Consider the following 24860-nt stretch of genomic DNA (forward strand, 5'->3'; position numbering starts at 1 on the left):
TCATCATCTAGATCATGAGGGTTGTAAAACTCAGTGTGAAGACCACTTCTATCTGATGGTTCTGCTCTCTTACGCATATAGCTTCCTCTGGTTAACTGCAGATTTTCCTGAACTTAGAGATAAGATTTAAAGAAAATAATAATCACTGTTAATTATATATGAGGTCCTGGAAACAGCAGAAGCAGCTTAATGCCGAAACAAAAAACAAAGAAAGAAGATTCACAAATTTTACAGCATACAAGAGTTTGGTCAAAAGAAGTTTATGCTTTTGTTTTCTTCCCCTAGAGTTAAGAAAAGCAATTAACATTTTTAAGTACACAATTTTAAAGAGTGTTTTACGATTGACACATTTTCAGTCAATTTCCTAAATGGCTTTAGCAAAATCAAACACAATTCCTACAGTTACAGCAGTTCAACATTTATAGGAAGATATTTATATTGTAACATTCGTAAGTTATGCTCTCCACTTCCGAGAATGGCCCTTTTTCATCACATAATTGATTTAAGTGTCATTTGTGAGATGTATTGTACTCAGGTGCATACATGTTTTAGGATCCTAGCCAAATTCTTCTAAGCGGCTTTAACAGGGATAAATCAGGATTTTAGATCTATGGCATTTTCTTAACAGGAATGTAGATGCAGTTTCTCATTGGAAAGACAGCCCCATTTCCAAATTAGCCAAATCGATGATAGCCTAACAAGAAGCAACATGACCTATACCACACGATTTGTGTTACGTAAATCTTAATGTGGTGTTAAAGAAACAATGAAAAAATATGTTTGGCTAGAGGCAAAAATTCAGCTCTCTTTCATTCCGCTTCTCTGACTTAATGAAGAGGCACACGCTTAACTAATTGCTTGGGCAGGCCAGCAGGCTGTCTTTGCTTAATAATACCATTAGGAATTCCACCAGGTTTCAGCTTCTAATATTGAGGATCTTCAACATATGCTTTTCAAAAGTGAACCTCAGGATTACTTTCCTTTTAGAAAGATGCTTTTTCTCTCACTTCCTCCTACCAGTAGCTGCATCAGGCATAACAATGCACAAATATGCAACGTGCAGTCCAAACTGGGCGCTTTCTGTCACAGGAAAACTTAATACTCACAGAGCACTCTGCTAATGAAAGGGTATTTGGAGCAACTCTGAGTTCACAAAAAATAGAAAACTACCTTCCCCATGTGCCTGCTTCAGGCTTGCCACACACATCTGTCTGAATTTGCTCAAAGGCACAGCGGCTCTTCATTTTACAGGTCTGAGTTGTGAACATGCAGCAAAACTCCAGTGTCATATTCACAACTGAAAACAAAGAATCTGAACACCAAATTGGGTCATGATTTGTCCTTCGTCACACTTAGACTCCTCTTTTTGGCTAGTTCAACATTCATTCTAGATCTAGTAATCCATAACAAAGCAAGAGGCAGCCAAGCATTTGAAAGATGGCTAGATTTTGTCTTGGAGTCCACTTACTTTTAAAAACAGAAAAATCATATAATATTTAAAGCAAAGATAGTACTGCCAACATGCAACTAGCTTCTTTCCCTGTTTTATACAGTAACAAATATAGCAGAAAATATAATTATCAGCATCATATAAATGGCTGACATTTTGATTAGAATAGAAACAAGGGTGGAGGGCAACCAGAGATCCAAATGTGCAACCAGTAGGATGTTAACATGCTTAGTCTAAAACTGCAGCTTCCGAAACACCTGCTTAGCAGCCTAACTTTCTATAGTAAGAGATTCACTGAGCCAGAGAGGAACTACACATGAACACAGAGCCCTACAATATTGGCCTGGACACCAGCTGGAACAAGGCAGGCTCAGAATCCGATCACTCCCAACAGCTTTTCTTCCCCTCCAGTGTGCATGAAGTCTCTGATCCAGTGAACACCTAATCCTTTTAGTCAAACTGGAAGCTCTACTGATACGTTAGCAAATGCATCACTACTCTACAACCTAGCTGTTACGGTATGCTTCGCGGGAGGAAAAATTGATGGTTCAAACTCTATCAAACAGAGGTCATAAACCAAATGAACCCCTGAGTCTTACACATTGTTAGCCAGTGTTCCCACCTCTAGATTAGAGTAGCATTTAGTCAGCTTGCAACCCTTCTCCTGATATTGCTCCAATCTCGAAAGACAGTAGCAATCTTCAGGAAACAACTGCAGGATAAGAAACATTGCAAGAAAGTACCTCCAGACATAGACAGGGTAAGATGCTTAGGACCAAAGAAGGGTGGAATTTCAGGCAGAGCTTTGCCATCTGCCATCCCTGTTCACCTTTAAAGGCAGCTCTATTACCAACATACTTTACACTTGGCATGACTGTTTTTGCGGTTCTTTATAGGCACTGAATGTACCTAATACACGAGGCAAAGCCCTTGTATGTAATTTTGGATTATGATATCAAGCTTGACATAAAACTTTAGGAGGTGTGAAGTCTGTCTTGGATTAGAGTTTCTTCTATCACAGTCTGCAGAAAACCTAAAGACATGGTTGCTACAGACATGCTAGCAGATGACATGATCTGAAATGACTGGCACTTCATAGCCTCAAAGACCCCCCCCTGCACCTTACAAAGGAACACAGCACAAAAGATATTGCAAGGAATAAGAAAAACTTATGCTGGTGATTCATTGAAAAACAATTTGCATATCAAAGTGAAGATATCTGCTGATCAAAATCCCTCTCATTATTTGACCATCTTGTACACAGGGTCTCCAACTTCAATTGTTCCAGTTTTGTCAATAGCAAAGTATCTTCCAAAGAGCGGGCTGGATTTGTGTATGTGTCGCTCAGACGGATCACATAAGCGGTAACTGCAGAGAGAGAGAGCACTTCTTTAGAATCAGGGGTAGCAAATTCTAAACACTAAGATATCAGTGATGAGAGAGAACACATATGAACAGTGATGGCCTGTTTTGATCACCATATTAGACTAAAACTAAATAAACACTACAATTAAGAGAACCAAGCAGTTGAAATAGAGAAAAAAAGCCTGACTGTATTCACACATCCGTATATAATACACATACGAAAGACTATATAAAAAGAAACGCCAAAGTTGCAAAGTTAGACCTTTAAATACTTTAAATACCTGTTACCGCAGGCATTCACCCTAGCACAGATGAAAGAGACAGGGAATGTAAAGTTTACAAGAAAGAAGGGAGAACTTCCTGAATTTTCTTACCATATAGAATTGCAGAAAGTAGAATGGAAGCCAATATACACAGACCTTTACACTGCATTATTATGTCCCACACATACTACAAACCACTTTTAAAACACTAGTCTAACATCTGTTGGGATCTAGCCTAAATCCACTCTCACAGCCTCAGCAGCACTGGTATTTTTACAACCTTTTCAAGGTTTCCAGGGGCTCCTTCCTGTCCAGGACCCCAGTGTCTGGGTTAACAGTTGTTAAAATACACCTGCAATGACAGACAACACCAAATTAACAAGGGCTTATTATAAATCTCTATACATCTATATAAAATAACTGTCTCAAATGCTTACCTGGCACAACACACTGTCCCTTTCATCTCCGCATCACCAATAAGAATCTCCTCCCAGGTGTCCTGAGGAAAGGTAAACATTATGCACAGATTAGACATATCAACTTGCAATCATTTTTCCATGAGTGGCACAGTCATTCCTAAAAGAAGCAGCGCCATTCCAGATGATCACCTTTACTTGTATCTTCAAAATAAGTACAATTATATTATGGTACTATTTTAACGAAAATTCTATGTCACTGCATTCTTCCAATTCACGACCTACTATATCTGGAAAGAAAGATACGCAAGTAATAAACCCCGTTCCACAGCCTGTGCTTGTCTGAACCTAAAGCAAGTTTATTTTTACTGTATGTGTGATAGTCTGATCTGACCTCTGGTAAGTAACCGTTTTTGCAGAAAGAAAATTTTTAGGGGAAGTAAGTTTTTGCTTCTTGTCTACACAAGCTTCCTATTGCAATCCTTCTTGGAAGACAAAAACCCATTCCCATTTTAGGAATTTCTTAGAAATTATCAGATCTATCCAGAGCAAGTTCTTTGGAAAAATGGCAACATGACTTAAAAGCACTTAAAAGCCACTATCACCAGGTCACTTCACCACCAGATACGTTCCTAGATACTGTTTTTTGAACTACCAGAATATTGTCAGAGATGCAGTGATAGACTGCAATATTGCAAGGGTCAGTTTTACTCTTATGCCAAAGGCTATAAAATATCACACTGACAATTTACAAATTGTTCATTTGTATCATTAATTGATCAGTAATAGCATGCATAGTTGTGCTGGTTTTGGCTGAGAAGGGGTTAATTCTCCTCACTGTGGGGGTCGGCTACCTTTCCAGCTTCCCGCACTCTGCCGCATGGTGGGGTCTGGAAGGGGCAGGGCCATGGTGGGGGCGGCTGACCCCGACTGGCCAATGGCAGGTTCATTCCATACCACGTGACACCATGGCCAATATATTGAGGGGGGGCAGTGGCAGCGGGGATGCGTCGGGTCGGCGGGCGGCGAGCGGCTGCGGCGCGTGCGGTTTGTTTCGGCGGTTCGTTCCCCCTCTCCCCTCCCTTCCCCCTCCCCCGGGGCTTTGTGCCTCTCGTTGTTCTCCTTTACATTGCATTTCTACTGTTGTTTCTTTTAATTTTAATTATTAAACTGTTCTTATCCCAACCCACGAGCGTTACCCTTCTGATTCTCTCCCCCATCTACCGGTGGGGAGTGAGCGAGCGGCTGTGTGGGGCTGAGCTGCCGCTAAACCACGACAGTCTTTTTGGCGCCCAACGTGGGGCACAAGGGTTGGAGATAACAACAGCTGCTGGTCACAGCACCATGTTGTCCTTTTTGCAGTTGGTGTTAAAAATCGGTGTTGGTTGTTTGAGTCTGCTGTGTTCTGCTGTGATTAGTAATGTTTTGCCTACAAGATTTGTTATACAAACACTCGTTTTCAGCTTTATCTGGTATTTGGGGTTTTTGCTGAAACCGTTAATGTACTTCGGATACCACCTTGTTGAGGCGATTAGCAATTATACCTCCTCCTCTGAGAGATTTTATATGGAGGAAATACAGAATAATACCTTTGCAACTTTGTTCTATGATGTCTGTGCCTTTGTTACAACAACGTTTTTGTATCTTGAACATCCTTGGGTGGTTAAGGTGCACTTATTGTTAGTTTTTGGGCATGTTGTTTTGGTTTTGACTAAGCAATTCAAGAATATCACCCAGAAATCTGCCCCGAGGCTTGATAGTTACGAGTGGCAGGGCATGTGGGATAGCATGGGCAAATACCTAGGGCAGTGGGCACCCCCAGTGTTTTGGAGTTTCACCCCCGAACACGTGCAGAATCCTAAAAAACTAGTAGAATATTTGGAGAAAGTATGTTGTTACGCTGGGAACTCCAGAGAGACACAGATAACTGCAACATGCTGGGGTCTGGCCCATGCATACTGAGCCCTGCTCAACAGTATTCAGTGCCCCCAGGGGGAAGAGAAAGTCTCTGGATTGAAATGCAAAGTGACTGGCACTGTAGACAATCCAGTCCTGACAACAGGCACTGCAGCTACTCAAACCCCCACAACAAGTACCGGAGCTAGCTCAGAAAATAAACCCGTACCAGTATCGGTTGCCCCCATACACAAGACAAAATATTGGAAGCGGACATCAACTCGTTTAGAACGGGATGATGAAGAACCAGGGCCATCGCGGGGAGAGGAGGGAGAAGTAATAAATGAAATAGAGACCACCCGATCCCTGTCCTTAAGTGAGTTGCGAGATACGCGAAAAGATTATAGCCGTCGTTCAGGTGAGCACATTGCCACCTGGCTGCTCCGATGCTGGGATAATGGGGCCAGTAGCCTGGAACTAGAGGGAAAAGAAGCCAAACAATTGGGATCCCTTTCTGGGGAAGGGGGCGTTGACAAAGCAATTGGAAAAAAACCACAAGCCCTCAGCCTCTGGAGGCGACTCCTGTCTGGAGTGAAGGAAAGGTATCCCTTTAAAGAAGATGTTACATATCGCCCAGGAAAATGGACAACTATGGAGAAAGGCATCCAGTATCTAAGGGAATTAGCTGTGTTTGAGGTGATTTATGGTGACCTGGACAATCAATGGTCATCCAAAGATCCAGATGAAGCCGAGTGCACACGACCCATGTGGCGGAAGTTTGTACGGAGCGCACCATCTTCGCATGCAAACTCATTGGCAGTGATGTCCTGGAAAGATGACGAGACACCAACGGTGGCAGAGGTGATAGATAGACTCCGGGATTACGACACAAATATCTCTTCCTCGCTTGTCTCTGCTGTGGAGAAACTATCCCAAGAGGTCCAGCAACTCAAAGAAGATCTGTCCTACTCCCCACCTCGACAGAGCAGTGTCTCAGCTGTTAGGAATAAGCGTCCTTTGGCTCAAAGAAGGGGATACACACCACGGGCCACCCTATGGTTCTACCTGCGTGACCACGGAGAGGACATGATGAGGTGGGATGGCAAGCCTACTTCGACCCTACAGGCACGAGTACATGAACTGCAAGGAAGAACAGTCACTCAGGGAGGCTCTTCCAGGAAAGCTGCTGCTCCAGTTTCCAGCGAGCAAGTCCCCAGACAGAGGAGTAGAAGCGCAGATTTTATTTCTAAGTGTAATAGAGGGACTCCTGATTCACATTTACAGGAAGTGAGTTGTGACTGCCATGATCAGGACTAGAGGGGCCCTGCCTCCAGCCGGGTGGAGGAAAGGGATAACCGGGCTTACTGGACTGTGTGGATCCGATGGCCTGGCACGTCCGACCCACAGGAGTATAAAGCTTTAGTGGACACCAGCGCACAGTGCACCTTAATGCCATCAAACTATATAGGGGCAGAACCCATCAGCATTGCTGGAGTGACAGGGGGATCTCAAGAGCTAACTGTATTGGAGGCCGAAGTGAGCCTAACTGGCAATGAGTGGCAGAAGCACCCCATTGTGACTGGCCCAGAGGCTCCGTGCATCCTTGGCATAGACTACCTCAGGAGAGGGTATTTCAAGGACCCAAAAGGTTACAAGTGGGCTTTTGGTGTAGCTGCCTTGGAGACGGAGGAAACTGAACAGCTGTCTACCTTGCCCGGTCTCTCAAAGGACCCTTCTGTGGTGGGGTTGCTGAAGATCAAAGAACAACAGGTGCCAATCGCCACCACAACAGTGCACCGGCGGCAATATCGCACCAACAGAGACTCTCTGATCCCCATCCATAAACTCATTCACCAACTGAGGAGCCAAGGAGTCATCAGTAAGACCCACTCACCCTTTAACAGTCCCATATGGCCAGTCCGGAAGTCTAATGGAGAGTGGAGACTAACAGTAGACTATCGTGGCCTGAATGAAGTCACTCCACCGTTGAGTGCTGCTGTGCCAGACATGCTAGAACTTCAATACAAACTGGAGTCAAAGGCGGCCAAGTGGTATGCCACAATTGATATTGCTAATGCATTCTTCTCAATCCCTCTGGCAGCAGAGTGCAGGCCACAGTTTGCTTTCACATGGAGGGGCGTCCAGTACACCTGGAATCGACTGCCCCAGGGGTGGAAACACAGCCCTACCATTTGCCATGGACTGATTCAGACTGTACTGGAACAGGGAGAAGCTCCAGAACACCTTCAATACATTGATGACATCATTGTGTGGGGCAACACAGCGGAAGAAGTTTTTGAGAAAGGTGAGAAAATAGTCCAAATCCTTCTGAAAGCTGGTTTTGCCATAAAACAAAGTAAGGTGAAGGGACCTGCACGAGAAATCCAGTTCTTAGGAATCAAATGGCAAGATGGTCGTCGTCAGATTCCAATGGATGTGACCAACAAAATAGCAGCCATGTCTCCACCAACTAGCAAAAAAGAAACACAAGCTTTCTTGGGCGTTGTGGGTTTTTGGAGAATGCATATTCCAAATTACAGTCTGATCGTGAGCCCTCTCTATCAAGTGACCCGGAAAAAGAATGATTTCAAATGGGGCCCTGAGCAACGACAAGCCTTTGAACAGATTAAACGAGAAATAGTCCATGCAGTAGCTCTTGGGCCAGTCCGGGCAGGACAAGATGTAAAAAATGTGCTCTACACTGCAGCCGGGGAGAACGGCCCTACCTGGAGCCTCTGGCAGAAAGCACCAGGGGAGACCCGGGGTCGACCCCTAGGGTTTTGGAGTCGGGGATACAGAGGGTCTGAAGCCCGCTATACTCCAACTGAAAAAGAGATATTGGCAGCATATGAAGGGGTTCGAGCTGCTTCAGAAGTGGTTGGTACTGAAGCACAGTTGCTTCTGGCACCCCGACTGCCAGTGATGGGCTGGATGTTCAAAGGAAACATCCCCTCTACATACCATGCAACTGATGCTACGTGGAGTAAATGGGTTGCACTGATCACCCAGCGGGCTCGAGTAGGAAACCCCAGTCGCCCAGGAATCTTGGAATTGATCATGGACTGGCCAGAAGGCAAAGATTTTGGATTATCACCAGAGGAGGAGGTGACACGTGCTGAAGAAGCCCCACTGTATAACAAACTGCCAGAAGATGAGAAGCAATATGCCCTGTTCACTGATGGGTCCTGTCGCCTTGTGGGAAAGCACCGGAGATGGAAGGCTGCTGTATGGAGCCCTACACGACAAGTCGCAGAAACTGCTGAAGGAGAAGGTGAATCGAGCCAGTTTGCAGAGGTAAAGGCCATCCAGCTGGCCTTAGACATCGCTGAATGGGAAAAGTGGCCAGTGCTCTATCTCTATACTGACTCCTGGATGGTGGCAAATGCCTCGTGGGGCTGGCTGCAGCAATGGAAGCAAAGCAACTGGCAGCGCAGAGGCAAACCCATCTGGGCTGCCACATTGTGGCAAGATATTGCTGCCTGGGTAGAGAAACTAGTTGTAAAGGTACGGCATGTGGATGTCACGTCCCCAAGAGTCGGGCCACTGAAGAACATCGAAACAACCAGCAGGTAGATCAGGCTGCCAAGATTGAAGTGGCTGAGGTGGATCTGGACTGGCAGCATAAGGGTGAACTATTTCTAGCTCGGTGGGCCCATGACACCTCAGGCCATCAAGGGAGAGATGCAACATACAGGTGGGCTCGTGATCAAGGGGTGGACTTGACCATGGATATTATTGCACAGGTTATCCACGAATGTGACACATGCGCTGCAATCAAGCAAGCGAAGAGGGTAAAGCCTCTGTGGTATGGGGGACGATGGCTGAAATATAAATACAGGGAGGCCTGGCAAATTGACTATATCACACTCCCACAGACCCGCCAAGGCAAGCGCCATGTGCTTACAATGGTAGAAACAACGACTGGCTGGCTGGAAACATATCCTGTCCCCCACGCCACTGCCCGGAACACTATCCTGGGTCTTGAGAAACAAGTCCTGTGGCGACATGGCACCCCAGAGAGAATTGAGTCAGACAACGGGACTCATTTCCAAAATAGCCTCATAGACACCTGGGCCAAAGAGCACGGCATTGAGTGGGTGTAGGATACACATTTAGCAAAAGCCACGTGGTTAGTCAACACGAGGGGATCTGCCAACCGAGCTGGCCCTGCCCAGTCAGAAATCCTACATACTGTGGAAGGGGATAGAGTCCCTGTAGTGCACACAAAAAGTATGCTGGGCAAAACAGTCTGGGTTCTTCCTGCCTCCGGCAAAGGCAAACCCATTCGTGGGATTGCTTTTGCTCGAGGACCTGGGTGCACTTGGTGGGTGATGCGGGAGGATGGAGAAATCCGATGTGTGCCTCAAGGGGATTTGATTTTGGGTGAAAACAGTCAATGAACTGAATGGCACAATGTGAACTGCTATATAATCCTGTGTGTCACCTCTGTGTTGTATCAATGATATCAGAGTACGAGCCTCCCAACCCATGGAAGATCAACTATGAAACAAGCCGTGCAGCAGTGATGGAACGATGACTGACTCGGTATGCAGCAACCCAACACCACACACCATCTCTCCCACCCAGAAAGACTGATACAACAGATGGAGCCCAGAGTCATGGACTGGGTGAACTCAATGGACATTTTAATGGACATTTTACAGGGAAGGTCCATGAACTAAGGGAATGATGTCTGTGTATTATGTTAAAGGATGGGAAGGGGAGGGGTGGTGGTTGGTACGGTTGTATTGCATCATATGGGACCTGGGCATGGTGTAAATGGTATGGAATAAGGGGTGGAGAATGTGCTGGTTTTGGCTGAGAAGGGGTTAATTCTCCTCACTGTGGGGGTCGGCTACCTTTCCAGCTTCCCGCACTCTGCCGCGTGGCGTGGCGGGGGGGCTGGGAGGGGCAGGGTCATGGTGGGGGCGGCTGACCCCGACTGGCCAATGACAGGTTCATTCCATACCATGTGACACCATGACCAATATATTGAGGGGGGGCAGTGGCAGCGGGGAGGCGGCACGGCGTCGGGTCGGCGGGCGGCGAGCGGCTGCGGCGCGTGCGGTTTGTTTCGGCGGTTCGTTGCCCCTCTCCCCTCCCTTCCCCCTCCCCCGGGGCTTTGCGCCTCTCGTTGTTCTCCTTTACATTGCATTTCTACTGTTGTTTCTTTTAATTTTAATTATTAAACTGTTCTTATCCCAACCCACGAGCGTTACCCTTCTGATTCTCTCCCCCATCTACCAGTGGGGAGTGAGCGAGCGGCTGTGTGGGGCTGAGCTGCCGCTAAACCACGACAATAGTTTTCCCTACTTTACACTTAAAGATGAGCTTTCAGTAGCATCCTGTCATTGAAATGCACTTACTTTATCCTTTGCCAAGCTAAATAAGCATTTACAGACCTGTCTCCCCGCTCAACGTTTCACATGCACTGGTGTGAGCAGAAACTGTATCTCTGGAATCCAGGTGGGAAAAAAAAAAATCAAATCACTGAATTGCAGCTTTCTTGATCCTTGTAGGCACCATCACACAGGGAAATTGAGTTACAAAGAAATATAAACAAGCCTTCAAAAAGACATTTAAGACAGTTATTTTACCTCCTCAAAAGCACTGCAATCTGTCACAAGAATATTTGGCCTGAAGTTCTGTATCTTAACTTTCTGCTCCAGCCTGCTATTTAGATCTTCCAGTGAAGCTTCCGAGAGGATCAAGACTGGGCTACAGTCAGGATAGGCAACCTACATAAACAAACACAAACAAATCCTAAGGCCGCTGTAACAGCACGGAAGCAAAGTTACTGAATGGCAAAACGACAGATGTTGAAACCAGTGGCCACATATTAGCCTGACTGTTAGGCTGCTGCATTCAGGTATTAATTTTCCTGGAAGTAGGTTAACAAGTAAAATAGTGTGCCCTGTCTTATTTCAGTAACCACGGCAAGTTTCATTTGCTTAGATTGTAAAAATAAACTTCTCTTTATAGAATTAAACCAAAATTATGTATAAGCCACCACAACTTCTTACAACATAATACCGTATGCATGGCCCAGACACTTATTCTAGGTGTTACAGACAGGACTAAACTTAACATGTTTTACTACGTTATGAAAGGTACTTAAGATGTTTATGGACCTGCTGAACTTACCTGGTTGACCACGATCAACTAACTGGATCTGTCTATATAATTAACCAGTCTTAACACAACACCAGAGGGAGTTTCACATACAGAATAGCAACACTAAATTGCAACTGTCCATTCATCAGCTTAAGTTTGCTTGGAAGTGGGAGGGCTGCCATTTTAGTAAACCAGGCCAATGAACAGTATTAAAAGAAAACTCCTATACAAAGAAAACTCCTATACATGGTGGTTCCACAGAGAAAAATCTCAAGAGAAATTTTGGCAAGAATTTTAGTGTATAGCCCCCCTCCTCTCTTTCTATTATCCTTTCTGCGTTGAAGTAACTATACAAGCAATTCTGTCCTCTTTTCATGCTACGATTCCTGAATGCCACCCCGTCTAATCCAACATACCTTTTGCTGAAACCTAGTCTTCTGTATTGGTCTCAGTGCCATACATAATAAATGCCTATGTATAAAAGCCCATAATCGTATTTACCACCTTCTTGTTGTGCAACAACAAGCAAAACACTAATGCCCTATAGATAATAACATCACATCAGTTAGGCAAGGTACTCATAACTTGCACTCACTTAAAAAGCTTATGTTCACCAGGTACAGTTCAAATCATCTTCATGTGAGACAGTTGTTCAGACGAAAAGAAGGGCATCAGCGGCTCCAATGATATCAGGATGTCTGAGCACAGCATCTCCTTTCCCTACCTGCATTAGCTTTCCCTAATATCACGCCTTCAAGCCTCTTCCCACAGAAAGAGAGAGAGAGATGAAACCGCTGTAACTGTTTAGAAGGGGGAGGGGAATCTTTGGCAGCAGGCTGGCCAACTTGGTGAGGCAGGCTTTAAACTGAAGGACTTGGTGGGTGGGGTCCAAAGTGCCAATGCTAATGCCATCACATCCAATGGCAGAATAAGCTAGGCCAACCAGAGCAGCGACAAAGGTGCCTTAGCTGCCTCACAAGATGACAGTCAGAAGACCAACCACCTCAAGGGTGTGCATGGCTATACGGGTCCTCGCTGCACCCTACCGTGTGCTCTGAACCTCTCTGAAAAGCCTGCACACCGACACATGCAGGATGGGGAATAAACAGGAGGAACTAGAGATCTGTGTGCAGTCGCAGGGCCAGGACCTCTTTGCGATCACAGAGACACGGTGGGATAGCTTGCATGACTGGAATTCTATCATGGATGGCTAAATACATTTAGGAAAGACAGGCCAACAAGGCGAGGTGGGGGAGTTGCTCTTTATGTGAGGGAGCAGCTGGAATGTAGCAAGCTCTGTTTAGGGGTAGAAGAAGAATGAGTAGAGAGGTTATGGGTAAAAATTAAGGGGCAGGCAAATATGGGTGACACTGTTGTGGGCGTTTGCTACAGGCCATCTGATCAGGAAGAGGAAGTTAACAAGGCCTTCTACAGACAGCTGGAAGTAGCCTCACAATCGCAGGGCCTGGTTCTCATGGGGACTTCAACCACCCTGATATTTGCTGGAAAAGCAACATGGCGAGGCACGTGCAATCCAGGAGGTTCCCACAGAGCATCGAGGATAACTTTTTGACACCGGTGGTGGAAGAGCCAATGAGACAAGATGTGCTGCTGGACAGCACATCTCTAAATAATAACAACAACAACAGTAATAATTAATAATATATAACAATAATACTAACAAACAAAGAAGGTCTGGTTGAGGATGTGAGGGTTGGGGGTAGCCTTGGCTGCAGAGACCATGAGATGGTGGAGTTCAGGATCCTGCATGGTACAAGCAAGGCAACAATTAGGATTACCACCTTGCACTTCAGCAGAGACAACTTTGGCGTCTTTAAAGATCTGCTTGGAGGAATCCCATGGACTAGGGCTATAGAAAGTACAGGGGTCCAAGAGAGCTGGTCAATATTCAAGCCCCACTTCCTCCAAGCTCAAGACTGATGAGGAAGAAGTCAGGCAAAGGAGCCAGGACACCCACATGGATGAGCAAAGTGCTTCCAGAAAAACTCAAATGGAAGAAGGAGGTTTACCGTATGTGGGAAAAAGGACCGGCCACTTGGGAGGAATACAAGAACATTGTCAGGGTATGCAGAGATGCGATGAGGAAGGCCAAGGCCCACTTGGAACTAAATCTGGCAAGGGATGTCAAGGATAACAAGAAGGGCTTCTTCAAATACATCTTCAGTAAAGGAAGACTGGGGAAACTGTAAGCCTGCTGCTGAACGAGGTGGGTGACTTGGTGATGCAGGATGCAAAGAAGGCTGAGTTACTGAATGCCTTCTTTGCTTCAGTCTTTACTGCTTAGGCTGGCCCTCAGGCATCTCAGCCCCCCAAGGTGAGAGAGAAAGTCTGGGAAAGGAAGACTTACCCTTGGTTGAGGAGGATTGGGTCAGAGATCATTCAGGCAAACTGGATCCTCACAAACCCATGGGCCCTGATGGGATTCACCCACATGTGCTGAGGGAGCTGGCGGATGCTGTGACTAAGCCACTCTCCATCATCTTTGAAAGGTCATGGAGGACAGGAGAGATGCCTGAGGACTGGAGGGTAGTAAGTGTCAATCTAGTCTTCAAAAAGGGCAAGGAGGAGGACCCAGGGAACTACAGGACAGTCACTCTCACCTCTACTCCCAGAAAGGTGATGGAACAGCTCATTCTGGAGGTCACCTCCAGGCATGTAGAGGAAAAGAAGATTATCAGAAGTAGTCAACATGGATTCACCAAGGGGAGATTATGCCTTCTATGATGGCATAACTGGCTGGGTAGATGGAGAGCAGTGGAGGCTGTTTACCTCAAGGCTTTTGACACTGTCTCCTGTAACATCCTCATAGGTAAGCTTAGGAAGTGTGGGTTAGATGAGTGGGCAGTGAGGTGGACACAGAACTGGCTGAACGGCAGAGCTCAGAGCATTGTAATCAATGGCGTAGAGTCTGGTTGGAGGCCTGTAACTAGCAGTGTTCCCCAGGGGTCTGTACTGGGTCCAGTCCTGTTCAATATATTCATCAATGGCCTGGACAAAAGGACAGAGTGTACCCTCAGCAAGTTTGCTGATGACACCAAGCTGGGACGAGTGGCTGATATACCAGAAGGCTGTGCTGCTATTCAGCGAAACCTGGACAGGCTGGAGAGCTGGGCCAAGGGAAACCTCATGAAATTCAACAAAAGTAAATGTAGGGTCATGCACCTGGGGAGGAACAACCCCATACACCCTTACAGGTTGGGGGTTGACCTGCTGGAAAGCGGCTCTGTTGAGAAGGACCTGGGAGCGCTGGTGGACAACAAGCTGACCCTGAGCCAGCACTGTGCCCTTGTGGCCAAGAAGACCAACGGTATCCTGGGCTGCATTAAAAGGAGCGTGGCCAGCAGGTAGAGGGAAGTTATCCTCCCCCTCTACTCTGCCCTAGTGAGGCCACATCTGGAGTACTGTGTCCAGTTCTGGGCTTCCCGGTTCAAGAAAGACAGGGAACTACTGGAAAGAGTCCAGCGGAGAGCTATGAAGGTGACCAGGCAACTGGAGCACCTCTCTTATGAGGAAAGGCTGAGAGACTTGGGTTTGTTCAGCCTGGAGAAGACTGAGGGGGAATTTCATCAATGCTTATAAACATCTAAAGGGTGGGTGTCTAGAGGATAGGGCCAGACTCTTTTCAGTGGTGCCCAACAACAGGACAGGGGGCAATGGGCACAAACTGGAACACAGGAAGTTCCACCTGAATATAAGGAAAAACTTGTCTGATTCTTTGGATTTTAATTCCTAGGCCCACAACTATAGAGCCCTGGGTTAAGCATTGTTCCTCTAAGCAAAATACAAGCTACACAACTCATATCAGTACACTCCTAGACCTAACAGGGATAGGGAATGGAGGTTTTCTATGCAACACAGATTCACCATCAAAACATCTTTAAAAATGTAACTTTTTTCTATTCACTGAGGCACAAAAGGAATGCTGCTCTGCAATGTAATAGTTCCTCTTCAAATATTGGTATCAGGCTCTAGCTGTGAATAGTCAATAGCTTAGAACAGATTTAAAGTAAATTTTAAGCAAGTCACCTCATCATAGAAGAGGAGAATATTCACGTGGTTTAAGTACATGACTAGACACCTTGCTAAACTGGGCTCATTCACCAGTGTTGGAACGGGGAGGTTTTTGGTGGATGGGTGGGAAATGGTTAAAAGAAAACTCTTCTGAGAAAAAGAACATTCATTTACCTCATCTGTGGTTCGGAAAAGGCTTATTATGTCCTTTGACTTTCTTGGCAGCATGGAGGGTTCAAAGTGCACCAGTCGATATGGCTCTGAATTTAGGAAGGTGGTGATCCACTGAGCCACTTCATCTCCACAGTCCCTGCCTTGGATATCCAGTCCAAACACTCTGAAGGATCACAAAACACATCAGCAAGTTAGTTGGAAAGCTGGAGGCTCAAGCATGCTTATTATTCAACGGCAAACATCTTGCTTTGAAGCACTACTGTGCTGGTTTTGGCTGGGATAAAGTTAATTTTCTTTACAGTAGCTACTATGGCACTATGTTTTGATTTGTGCTGAGAACAGTGCTGAATAATACAGGGATGTTTTTGTTACTGCTGAGCAGTGGTTACACAAAATCAAGGCCTTTTCTGTTTCTCACCCCACCCCACCAGCGAGCAGGTTGGGGGTGCACAAGAAGCTGGGAGGAGACACAGCTGGGACAGCTGACCCAAACTGACCAGAGGGATATCCACACCATATGATGTCATGCTCAGGATACAAAGCTGGGGGAAGCAGAGGGAAGGGGGGGACGTTTGGAGTTATGGCATTTGTCTTCCCGAGTAACGGCTATGTCTGATGGAGCCCTGCTTTCCTGGAGATGGCTGAACACCTGCCTGCTGAGAGGAAGGAGTGAATGAATTCCTTGTTATGCTTTGCTTGCATGCCGGGCTTTTGATTTACCTGTCTTTTTCTCAACCCACAAGCTTTCTCATTTTCACTCTTCTGAATTTTCTCCGCCATCCCACCAGGGCGGAGTGAGAGAGCACCTGTGGTGTGCTTAGTTGCTGGCTGGGGTTAAACCACGACAAGTAGCAAGATAAGTAAACAAACCACCTGAATTATAACAAGGTGGAATTTGGTTTCTGAATTTGGCGAAGGATCAGTCCCAGTGCACAATCTCCTTATGGTCACCTTGTTTTGGAAGTGCAGTAACATGGACATGGCCTGACAATACCAGCTGGTGAAAGAATGAGCCATGAAACAGCCTTTAGGTGCCCAGAGCTAACCATCACATCAATGACCAGTAACAAACCTCCCTGTTTGCCGTACTTTTAAGCCAAAAAAAAGGGTCTACTCTTGCATTTGCATGCAACTGCTACACCAAAAGATTTGCCCAGAAATCAACTGAAAGGTAATTAATTTCAGAAAATGAATGATAGTTTGAAAGGATGTGGTTAGTTACTGTAATTGACAGTTACAAATGTTATTAATTATAAGTGCCACTGATTGTTAAGTGAAGCTTGCCTTCAGATTTTAGTGCTGTAAAATTTTAGTCAGAGCTGAGTGAAACTCTTAAGCTCTAACTTAAATACTAAGCTATTCTATATGCTAAGAGAGGTTAAAGATTTATAATGGAAGCAAAGTCCATAGGGCAGAAAGAGCCACTAGCAGCAGAATACAAACAAGTTTACACAAGGAACACTTTCCTGGCAAGAAAAGGTAAACCTCAACCCAATATTCCAATAAACTTCAACACCAGTCATAAACAGTTTTATCACTCTCTTCAAAGCAGCGATTTTGACCCAAATGGACTGCAGTTTCCTCTGCCTCTGCAATCACACCTGGGACAGTTTAGAGCCTGGAGATGCCCAGGTAGTTCACCTCACCTAGCCCAGCTCCCAGGAGCCCTCCTTTACTCATCTGGGGGAGAGGTGAATGATCAGGGTGCTGTCAGCAATACTCCTATTCTGTTTGCTGGGATCTCTGTGTCAACCCTGTGGCACAGGTTGGGACTAAATGCCATTGCCCCATACAGCATTCAACTGCCTTTCTCTGCCCTCCATCCTCTCAGTCCCTGTGTGCCTTCTGGCTGGCGTAACAGAGGTGAGGCTCTTACAGCTTCCAACACTACTGTTTTACACCCACAAAGAGGACTGTCCTAAGCACTGGGTGGTATAGGGATCCATGGGAATACATCATGCAATTTAAGTATCACAACACACACAGACAAATGGCACAAATGAAGAACACAGAGGCTTCTTAACCAGAGGGCTGTGAAAACCTTCTAGCATATTATCTGCACAAATAGAAAATGTGGCTGCGCAATGGCTTCGGTCCTACATTTGGCTCCCCAAAACACAGGATTTTTAAATATCCAAGTAAAATCTGCAACCAGACTTACCAGTTTTAAAGATTCGCATCTGCACAGCCTCTTGCAGCCAGATGCATTATTGCACTGCCTTAGCTCCAAACTACTGGGCACAATCCAGCACCAATCTGAAGGCATTGTGCCCAGTGCCAGAACAAATCCAAGCCCGTGCAGAGGGCCTTGCTGGCAGAGCGCACTGTGCAGTAAGACAGCCACTCCCACGCACAAGCTGGAAGGATAGAATCTCAGAGCAAAAGCCAAATCTTCATTTGCCTGAATACAGCACTATTCCCAAATCTCATTCTTACGAATAGCTGAATGAATCAAAAAGAGTCAGCCTTGAGCTGACAAATGGCAAATTGTTTAAGCAGAGCAGTCATGCAAAACCTTGGGATTCTTCCTGAGAAGTACAAGGCAACATTTAACTGTTGGTATTGCTAATCTAACACCCTGGGACACCACCTGCAATAGCAGACAACTTGGTAATTTTTAAAGTCCATTTACACGTATCTAACTTTTGCTTATTTGCATTCCCAAATTCTAGCAATTTTAAAGTATGCAACAGTTTATTACGGTAAAGAAAGGAAAGAATCAAGATAACACATCACTGAGATTCAAAACTGGAAAATCCAAGATAATTTTTCATTACTGAAATGTATTTAGTCTATTTAAGTATTTTTCTAATGGCACAACAAATTTGAGAAAAATAACATCTTGAAAACCACATGCTTTTTTAGTGTATGTGTCATTGGCTAACATATACACATTACAGACAGATTTTTAAAAGACTGTCCTATTTCTCCAAGAGAAATACTATCATTTGTAACTTGCACCTGCCTTGTATAAACAGAGATACCGAGCTATGCTGATGAAGGGTTTCCACAGCAACAGATTTATGCTAAAAGCTAGTGAATGCAGTTCCTCTCCAGCACTGTTTTAGCTTTAATTATGGCAGCTGGTACATTAGTCTTCTCTGCTATCCAAAGGAAAAGCACTTATCAGTATTTCTGTAGGGGCTAACACCGTTTACAGTTACTAAATAGTCTTACATCTTCATTGACATTTTAGCAGAGAAAAGGTTTTCTGCTTCCCCCTCACAATTTTCCAGCATGGATTTCAATACATGGATAAAATAACTAGGCCTGCATTCATACAAAAGAACTCTAGGCACACAGTTAAATGACTATGTAACTGTAACTATGTAACAAAGGAGTCTCACTCCTTTGAGGTAGCACCTACAGGGAATGACTTGCTCTCTGGGGATGCCCATTTTTCCCCGTGACCACAAGGTGAGCCTCAGGCAACCAAGTTTTCAGTTTAGGCACCTCAGTCAAATGTCTACAGACAGGGTTGAGGGAATCTAAACTCCAATATCTGACCAATTCTAAATGGTCAGTGTGTATCAAAAAATGTTGATGCATATACTAGTGGTGACCAAGAAATACCAGTATGCGTGACTGAGGCTCTAAGATGCAATTGCTCACCCAAGCAACAGTGAAAACACTAGAAGCAAACACAAATGAGTAAACATAGCAGTCTATGAAGAATTAAGATCACCGTTCATTTGGCAGATGTACAATGTCTGGTTTTTGACTATTACATCATCGTTTCCTGAGATTTGTTTTCACCAGTGATTAGCAGATTAAAACTAGACCTTTCGTTATGACAGTCAACCCTGGCCTCCTGTATAATACATGGCAGAAAATTTCACAGAATGGTTTGGATTGGAAGGGACCTTTAAAGATCATCTAGTCCAACCCCCCTGCCACGGGCAGGGGCATCTTTCACTAAATCAGGTTGTTCAAAGCCCCATCCAACTTGGCTTCAAACACTTGCAACGATGGGGCATCCACAACTTCTCTGGACAACCTGTACCAGTGTCTCACCACCCTCACCGTAAAAAATTTGTTCCTTATGTGTTACCTAAATCTACCCTCTTTTAGTTTAAAACCATTGCCCCTTGTCCTGTCACTACAGGCGCCAGTCTGAAGCCTCTCTCCGTTATCATAGAATGGTTTGGGTTGGAAGGGACCTTTAGAGGCCATCTAAACCTCATCATGATGGCAGACGCCATCAACCCCTCTGCAGTTAGCAGGGACGTCTTCAACTAGATCAGGTTGGTCAGAGCCCCGTCCAACCTGTTCTTGCATATTTTCAGGGATGGGGCCTCCACAATCTCTCCGGGCAACCTGTTCCAGCGCTTCACCACCCTCATTGTAAAAAATTTCTTTCCTATATCCACTCTCCTCTAGTTTAAAACCATTACCCCTTGTTCTATCACAACAGGCCTTGCTAAAGTTATGCAGACAGGGAGACAGACCCCCACCGAAAAGCAAGAGACCCCCAATTTTCCCCCTCCAATTTCTGCATCAGAAAAACACAAACCGTCACACAGTCTTGAAACGCAAAACATGTATGTGAGAGACAGTATTTAGAGAGAAGGGAGGGAAACCCCCCCTTCTTCAGTACCTGCAGTTGTGCACAGGATTTTTCCTGGGGAGCTTTAAGGGCAAGCACACCTTCTTCATTTCTGGGGCATCCAAGGTCAAGTGCCCATTTTCACAGCTGACAGAGATGAGGACCAGCCGTGGCTCCTGGCGAGCTGTAACCATGTGCCCATCTTCCTTGGTCACAAGCCAAAACCTGTGGAGTGACAGGGAACAACGTCGAGGGCCGATGGCGGGCACAGCGTGCTCCCGCACCTCCGCAGCGTGCTGGCCACGGCAGGACCAGCACAAGTCCCTTTACAGAGATGGTGAGGAAAACATCTCCCAGACGCGGAGCCGGGACGCCAGGGAGGCCTGGCAGCTCCCTGCTCCGCAGCCCGCCCCGCCATGCCCGTCCCGCAGCTCCCCGCTCCGCAGCCCGTCCCGCCATACCTGTCCCGCAGCTCCCCGCTCCGCAGCCCCATCGGCGTCACCTGCGCCCGCCGCACCGACACCCCCCGGCACGACTTCACCGGGTACACGAAGAGACTCGACACCGTCCCGACCCGCTGCAAGCGGCGGCGGCGGCGTCCCTCCGCCGCCCGCCACCGCCCGCCGGCCCAGCGCCAGGCTCCCAGCAGGGCGCCCAGCGCCAGCAGTGCCGCCGCCCCCCACAGCCAGCCCGGCCGCGCCGCCCGCAGCGACATCCCCAGCGGCCCCCGCGCCCCGCTCATGGCGACTGGGCCCCGCCGGCAGCGGCGCGGCGCCTGACGGGGCCGGGACTGGGGCCGGGGCAGGGGCCGGGGGTGGGGGCGGGCCGAGGGCCGGCGGCCGCCCCCGTCAGGCCACGCCGCCCCTGGCGCTTCACGGACCCGGCTGCTGGCGGCCTGCGGGGCTTTACACCGGCACCTGCCCCCGTCCCAGGCCGAGGCCGCTGCGGGTCCAAGGGCTTTGTTGGAAGAACCGTATCCTGGGCTGCATCAAAAGCAGCGTGGCCAGCAGGTCGAGGGGGGTGATTCTACCCCTCTGCTCCGCTCTGGTGAGACCCCACCTACAGTGCTGCGTCCAGCTCTGGGGCCCTCGGCACAGGAAGGACACAGAGCTGTTGGAGCGGGTCCAGGGGAGGGCCACAGAAATGGTCCGAGGGCTGGAGCACCTCTCCTACGAGGACAGGCTGAGAGAGTTGGGGTGGTTCAGGCTGGAGAAGAGAAGGCTGCGGGGAGACCTTATTGTGGCCTTTCAGTGCTTAAAGGGGGACTATGGGAAGGATGGGGGCAATCTCTTTAGCAGGGCCTGTTGTGACAGGACAAGGGGTAATGGTTTTAAATGGAAGGAGGGTAGATTCAGAGTGGATGTAGGAAAGAAATGTTTACAATGAGGGTGGTGAAGCGCTGGAACAGGTTGCCCGGAGAGGTTGTGGAGGCCCCATCCTCAGAGACATTCAAGGTCATGTTGGACAGGGCTCTGAGCAACCTGATCTAGTTGAAGACGTCCCTGCTCGCTGGAGAGGGTTTGGATTAGATGGCCTTTAAAGGTCAGCATCCAGCTCAACAAAATACAGGCAGCAAATGCATTTCTTTTAATATCTGGGCTTTTATCAAAAGCAATGTTGCAGGAAAAGTACAAACTGTATAGAAACACATGAGTACATGAAATTCAGCTGTTGGGTTGACTCAGAGAAGAAGAGGGAAAGAGGTTGCTGGTGGCCAAGAGCTGGTGTGAGGGGTGGCAAATGGCAGTGCCTGAGGTTGGGGTGGGGGGGTCCCATGCATTTGGCTGCCTTGGGGTGTCTGCCCGTGCCACCTACCTGGTACCAAACTCATAAGACCCCCTCCGAGAACTTCCCTCTTGTTGTCAGGGTTGCAGGGAAGTCACTTTGTGGGACACCTGGCTGCGAGGCAAATATGACATTATAGAACAGGCTAGAGTGGCAAACGGCAGTATTGTCAAAGGTTTCTCCTACAGGCAAATCAAGAGCCTTGGCTGTTGATTTCTTCCAGCTCCCCCATTCAGGCTGGCATGGATCTGAAGGCTGGACTTACAAACTGAAATTTCTAGGATCAGCGTGTCAAGACCAATGTCCCAGCAGGCAGAGGATGGGGAAGCTCAGTGTTGGGCATTTCTGAGAGATTCAGGCAGCCTGGCCATGATGGATGACTACTACATCAACAGCATCCTGGTGGACAGGAACACTGAAGTTGTGGCTACCGTGGGCCTCTCTGACAACAAGTGCATGTGGGAGGCCAAGCCAGGAAGACTCCTCACAGCCATCTTGCCTCAAGAAGCAGCCTTGATCACGGGCCAGGACTGGTAAACGTTCCTGCTAACAAGAATCACCGTAACTGGCAAAAAGTGCAGTGTGATTTGTGACAACCTGCTGGTAGATGAAGACAACATGATGAATGTCAGAAGCAACGGCAGTGACAGCAGATTCATCTGTATTGGCAAGACCCCCAATGCCCTGATCTTCCTCATAGGCAAGAAGGGAGTCCATGGAGGAGCCCTCAACCAAAAGGTCCATGATATGATTGCAGGCATGAAAGTGTGAAGCAAACAGTGCCAAAGACACAGACATCTGCCTGAGCACAGGGGCACAGTCGTTGCTGAAGCAGAGAAGGGAAGTAAACCTGATTTTGTTGCACATGTCTTTGCCTGCTTCTTTCAGGTGGGGGGTTGCTGGGCAGGCAGCAGTGCTGGGACACAGTCTACCTGACCAGCTGTGGTGCGGAAAGGAGTAACACCTACATTCCTCATCAGGACGCTCAGCATTATTTGCGTGCTCTCCTGGCTGCCTTGGGTAGTTGCTCCCTGTTACTCTCATTTTACTGACTGATTTTGGGGTGAAGGTCTCTTGACAACTTTAGCTTTGGGAAAGGGCAGGAGGGAGGGCAATCCCTTTGCCCTCTTGTTCACCACTTTGCTGTTTAAATCATGCCCTAATGGGCATGGATTTTGAGACTTTCCTCCTACAAGTAGGCCACAACACCAGAAATAAGCAGGACTTACTGTTTGTTTTGAATTTGCCCCTGGAACAAGCCTGGTTCATTCTGGAGATCAACTATTGATCAGCAGAGCCTTGTGCTGCAGTTGCACTGTGTGGGAGGCACGTGCAGAGAGAGTCTGCCACCTGCTCACCTTCTACATCACCTGAAACCCTTTCTTGTGTTACTTTACTGTGCAAATTGGGTTTTTTACGAGATAAGTTACCTGTCTTGCATCTGTGGCATGGGAATCTTCTGAAGGTTGCTTCCTTTCCATCCTGCTCAGTCACTCTGTCTAGCTTCAAGATCACAGGAGACCCTGTAAGCCCCCCAGGACATGGGGGAGGACATGGAGTAGTGCTGAATATTGTGGATTTCCTCCTCCATTCACCAGTACAGCCCTCCCCTCCTGCTGCTCCTTGTAACCCTAAATGGCCAGTCTGAAATGAGGCAGAACTGGTGCGCTTGAGATGGGACCAATGCAGGGAAGACTCGAGGGCTATCTCCGTCAGGGCTGATCATCTCACACACAGGCTTTCTTTGCTCCTGGCAGCTGTGGCAGCTGCTTGGCAACAAGCCTGAATCCACCACATGCTGTCCTGCTGCAGCACAGGCAGGCTGTGACCACCCACCCATGGTGAGACACCCGAACCTCCATACCCCTGGGATCCCCTCACTGCACCAGGTAAATCACAGGCACTAAACTGCTTGGTCTGGTTTGACCAGACCTCCGCCATCACCTTCAAATCGCTGACCCACTGAGTCAAAATTAATTACTTGTGATGGCTTTTGTGACACTGCCACAGACAAGAGAGGAGAGCCAGCCCTGCTAAGCAGACTGAGAGCACTTGTGTTGTCTCAGTTAATCTCATTTAACATGGAGCCAATATTTTGTAATTTAACTGAATTCATACAGAGATCTTTAATTTGCAACCACATCCACAGGAGCAGAAAACCGCTGTAAGGGGAACCAGACATCTAGTGTATTAGCAAATATTCAACAAAACTGCAATGACTGGCTAATTAGTAAGCGCTGTTTGATAAGCAGTGCTTACAAGCATGAATCAAACAAATTAACCTAAGTACTAAAGAGAAAAAAACCACAAAAACGCAAACTGGTTTTCAAATCTAACAATAAAAGATATGCATCAAATGAAATAAATAAATGGAAAAAAGTTAATATGTGTGCTGGCCACAAGCTTTTAAAAAAAGCAAAGGCGTTCCTACTGAACATTGCTGCTTATTTTCACAAGCATAAGGCAGAAATGAGTAACTATCTTCCGTGATTTCTTGAGCACTGGTAGTACTCTCCACTGTGCAAATCACAAAATACATAAAGCTTTTGACTCTCTGGACTTCAGTCTAAGAGGCATCAAAATGACAGGACTTGGAATAAGAGAAAATAATTTTTTATTATTTACTCCTGGTCCCTTCTTCAGGGAGCGATACATACATACACATGCATATACAGACACTTTCAGAGTGTATATATATACTTTACCAGCATGAGAATTTGGGGAAATATGGACCTATATAGTGTGATGGCATTGTGAATAGCTACAGCTCCTCCCTAGCTGCAGATTTTGGGGAGCGCAGGGGTGTACAAACGCAGTAT

The 24860-nt window shown here is 46.8% G+C and overlaps 2 protein-coding genes across 2 annotated transcripts; one reads left to right on the top strand and one right to left on the bottom strand.

Annotated features, from left to right (window-relative positions):
* Positions 1 to 244: 244 nt before the first annotated feature.
* On the bottom strand, positions 245 to 21035 carry LOC142055210 (mitochondrial amidoxime reducing component 2-like). Its single transcript, XM_075088817.1, has 7 exons — positions 20718 to 21035; positions 20308 to 20481; positions 15711 to 15873; positions 10988 to 11128; positions 3516 to 3577; positions 3359 to 3430; positions 245 to 2818 (listed from the first exon to the last, which is right to left on the bottom strand). Exons 1-7 carry the CDS (start codon positions 20996 to 20998, stop codon positions 2692 to 2694), a joined length of 1020 nt encoding a protein of 339 aa, XP_074944918.1. The 5' UTR covers positions 20999 to 21035; the 3' UTR covers positions 245 to 2691.
* A 177-nt stretch (positions 21036 to 21212) lies between these two features.
* LOC142055211 (profilin-3-like) lies at positions 21213 to 22907 on the top strand. The gene is given in 2 exon segments (XM_075088818.1): positions 21213 to 21303; positions 22265 to 22907. A coding segment is annotated over 1 exon segment (471 nt). The 5' UTR covers positions 21213 to 21303; positions 22265 to 22341; the 3' UTR covers positions 22813 to 22907.
* Positions 22908 to 24860: the final 1953 nt, after the last annotated feature.

Source organism: Phalacrocorax aristotelis, chromosome 3, assembly GCF_949628215.1.
Source record: "Phalacrocorax aristotelis chromosome 3, bGulAri2.1, whole genome shotgun sequence".
Lineage (NCBI taxonomy): Eukaryota > Metazoa > Chordata > Aves > Suliformes > Phalacrocoracidae > Phalacrocorax > Phalacrocorax aristotelis.

Bases quoted from the DNA above. Each gene is read 5' to 3' on its own strand.
- LOC142055210 (XM_075088817.1), bottom strand. From the start codon at position 20,998: ATGAGCGGGGCGCGGGGGCCGCTGGGGATGTCGCTGCGGGCGGCGCGG. The intron at 20,482-20,717 runs GTATGGCGGGAC...GTCACTCCACAG, and splicing joins AGCGGGGAGCTGCGGGACAG to GTTTTGGCTTGTGACCAAGG. The intron at 3,431-3,515 runs GTAAGCATTTGA...CTGTCATTGCAG, and splicing joins GGGACAGTGTGTTGTGCCAG to GTGTATTTTAACAACTGTTA.